Genomic DNA, 3,637 nt, shown 5'->3' on the forward strand with positions numbered 1-3,637 from the left:
AACCCTGCTATCACCACCCAGCAATGCGTGCAGGTCCTTCAGGATGCTTTTGGCCAACCCACAGGGAGTGTGGGGGGGGGCATACTACGAATTGCTGGGAACTTTCCAGCGCAAGGGCAAGACTCTTTCAGCATATGTCCTTTGCTTAGAGCCCATGCTACAATGCCTAGTGACCCAAGGAGCACTTAGCGTCACTGATGCTGATCAGATACGGCTCTGGCAAATTCGTATTGGGGCACGGTATAGCTCAGACTTACTCCAGAACCTCAACTTAGCGGGGAGCAGGAGCAGCCCACCTGACTTCAGTCACCTCCTCCAAGAGATTCGTGAAGAGGAAGAGATATCCAGACTCTGAAAGACTATGTAGGTCCCAGAGGATGTTTCGCCCCGGAGAGGACCCATGATTCGGGTGCTAACGGTGGCTCCCCATGAGGACATCTTGTTGGGGGTGGAGGAGGAGCCTGTGGCTCCAGCACTAGCAGCTGCTGTGTCCAGAACCACCCCCAGGGGGTAAGCCCTTGCCCCGTCCTCGTGCCTCGGGAGGACCTCGGCCCCATATCCGCTCTAGGACCCCGGGGTTCTGCTATAGATGTGGGGAGCCAGGGCACATGGCTGGGGAGTGCACCCAGCCTGAGAACCCTGAATTGGTATTTGAAAGGTTAAAAGGGCGCTGGGCAGTGGGAAATGGGGAAGGAGCAGAGCAATGGAGTTGGCTCTGCTCCGAACCCAGACAGACTCCCGCACATTAGCCTTAGTAAATTCACTGCCAAAGGGGCTAGTGGGACCCCGTGCAGAGGTCCCCGTGATGGTGAATGGTCACCCATGCCGGGGCATTCTAGACAGCGGGTCCCAGATTACCATCCTATTTGAATCCTTCTATGAGGAACATCTGAGACACCTGCCTTTGTTTCCTTTTATGGGGTTGGGACTTTGTGGCTTACGCCAGGAACAGTATCCTTACAGGGGTTATGTGAACGTGAGGCTAAAATTCCTGACTGAAATAGCTGGGGTGGAGGAAGAAGTGTCAACCATTGCTCTAGTGTGCCCTGATCCGGGGTGGATGAAAGGGGCCACTCTCATTGTAGGGACCAACTCAAGCCTTTTCCAGGTTCTTGCTCGCTACTGTAAACAACAGGCTGTTCCAGATTACCAACAACGGTTAACGATGCATGTCTTGTGCTCAGAGGTGTATGACCGATGGGAGCACAGAGAGATGTGAGGTCACCCTGAGGTTGTGGGGACCATGCACTTCTCTGGAGCAAAGCCCCAGCGAGTTCCTGCACAGGGCCAATGGGCTTTGCCTACTGTATGCAATTGGATTGAGAGGGATGAAAAGAATAAGCTGCTGGTGGTGGAGACCGCCACCGGGAGAGAGAGACCCAGTGTGCTTAGGGTCCCTGATGGTGTGATTGAGACAAAAGGGCTCAACCAAGACCTGGTAACCATGATAGTGGTTAACCCAACCTTGAAAGATATTGTGGTCTACCCGGGACAGAAGGTGGCCTTGGTAAAGGAAGCTGAAGTGGTGAACCCTGAGCAGGAGGGAACCCCCCCCAATTGACCCTTTGAGGTACTTTTTCAGGAACTCTCCAGTGCCTGAAGCCTGTAAAGCTCAGCTCAGGGACAAACTCAGGGCTTGAGCCCGTGTTTTCTCCCTGCATGACTGGGATGTGGGGGAGGCTAAGGGGGTGGAGCATCACATTTGTCTGAGTAACCCACGACCCTTTCATGAAAGGTCTCAGTGCATTCTCCTCACTGAGATGGGGGAAGTAAGACGTCAACTGCAGGAGCTCATGGACCACTGCATCATCACAGAATCTAAGAGCCCTTATGCCTCTCCCATTGTGATTGTGCGGAAGAAGAACAGCCAACTCCGTATGTGTATTGATTACCGGACTTTGAATGCCCGGACCATCACTGATCAATACACTGTGCCACGGGTGGAGGAGGCTTTGGACTGCTTAGTAGGGAGCAAATAGTTTTCAGTACTAGACCTCCACAGTGGCTATTACCAGATACCTCTGCGGGAAGAGGACAAAGAGAAGACTGCTTTTATTTACCCCTTGGGATTCTATCAGTTTGAACGAATGCCCCAAGGGCTGTCCAGGGCTCCTGCCACCTTCCAGCAACTAATGGAGAAGGTGGTTGGGGATATGCATATGACCCAAGTACTGGTTTATTTAGAGGATATTATTGTTTTTGGAAAGACCCTGGAGGAACATGAAGAACAGCTACTCCTGGTACTTGATTGGCTGGAAGCCGCTGGACTTAAATTGGCCATTGATAAATGTAAGTTCTGCCAGGCCTCTGTGAAGTGCATAGGACATATTTTATCACAGGAAAGGGTCAGCACTGATCCGGAGAAAGTAAGTGCTGTGACCACCTGGCCTCGACCCAAGAACTTTAAGGAATTGAAAAGGTTCCTGGAATTTGCTGGTTTCTATCGGCGATTCATTAAAGACTATGCTACAATAACCGGACCTTTAAATGCCCTAACTCACGGACCCCAGGTGGGAAGGTCACCCCGCAAGAAGGAGCAAAACAATGGCTTAAATGGGCTTCCTGTGACACGAAGCCCCACAGAGCATTTTGGCCCCCAGTGGGACTCACGGTGTGAAGATGCCTTTCAGAAGGTGATCCGGTGGTTGACTCAGGCACCTGTGCTGGCATATGCTGATCCCAACCGCCCTTTTATTTTGCACACAGGTGCTACCCTGTCAGGACTGGGGGCTGTACTGTACCAGGAACGTGAGGGACACCGGTGACCAGTGGCTTTTGCCTGCAGGGGATTGTCACCCAGAGAGATGCACTACCCGGTACATAAGCTTGAATTCCTGGCCCTCAAGTGGGCTGTCACTGAGAAATTCTGGGACTATCTGTATGGGACTACCTTCCAGGTGTGGAAAGACAATAATCCCCTTACCTATGTGCTCACTAGCGCTAAGTTGGATGCGATCGGCCAATGCTGGATCGCGGCACTAGCCAACTTCACCTTCAGCCTGCACTATCGAGCAGTATTAAAGAACGTGGATGCTGATGCCCTGTCTCAACAACTCCCCAGCAACCCCAGGAGTGTTTGGAGCCCCGAGACAGTGAAGACCATTTGCGACCTGAAGATACAAGACCCTGTGGGGACGAGAGAAAGTACTGTTTGTATGGCTGAGGTGTTGGGGTTGCCCCCTGAGGGGATCCCACAGGCCTGGGTTCAGTACACCACGCTGACTCCCTCTTCATGGCCCCAGGTCACGGCCCCAGAATGGTGGACGGCGCAAGAACAGGACCGAGATGTGCGAGAGGTGCTGTGTGCCCGGAGATCAGGGAATACCCACCCCCTGACCCTTAATAATGCTAGCCCAGCAGCCCACCTCCTGTTGAGGGAGTGGGAAAGGCTTCGCTTGTTTGATGGAGTGCTACATTGGGAGATGCAGGACCCGGAAGGATGGAAATATTGGCAGATGGTCCTCCCTCAGAAGTATAAAGCCCTTGCGCTACGGGCCTTGCATGATGACTTTGGGCACATGGGGGGGAGCGCACCCTGGCACTAGCCCGTGAGCGGTTCTTTTGGCCCAAAATGGCTGAAGACGTAAGGACTAAATGCTCAAACTGTGATCGGTGTGTACGGAGGAAGACCCTGCCC

General features: G+C 53.0%; 1 protein-coding gene across 1 annotated transcript; it reads left to right on the forward strand.

Annotated features, from left to right (window-relative positions):
* Positions 1-1,737: 1,737 nt before the first annotated feature.
* On the forward strand, positions 1,738-2,765 carry RTL1 (retrotransposon-like 1). Its single transcript, XM_019523845.1, is given in 1 exon segment — positions 1,738-2,765. A coding segment is annotated over 1 exon segment (1,005 nt). The 5' UTR covers positions 1,738-1,760.
* Positions 2,766-3,637: the final 872 nt, after the last annotated feature.

The sequence above is a fragment of the Gavialis gangeticus genome, unplaced genomic scaffold (assembly GCF_001723915.1).
Source record: "Gavialis gangeticus isolate Ggan-Ray unplaced genomic scaffold, GavGan_comp1, whole genome shotgun sequence".
NCBI classification, from domain to species: Eukaryota; Metazoa; Chordata; order Crocodylia; family Gavialidae; genus Gavialis; species Gavialis gangeticus.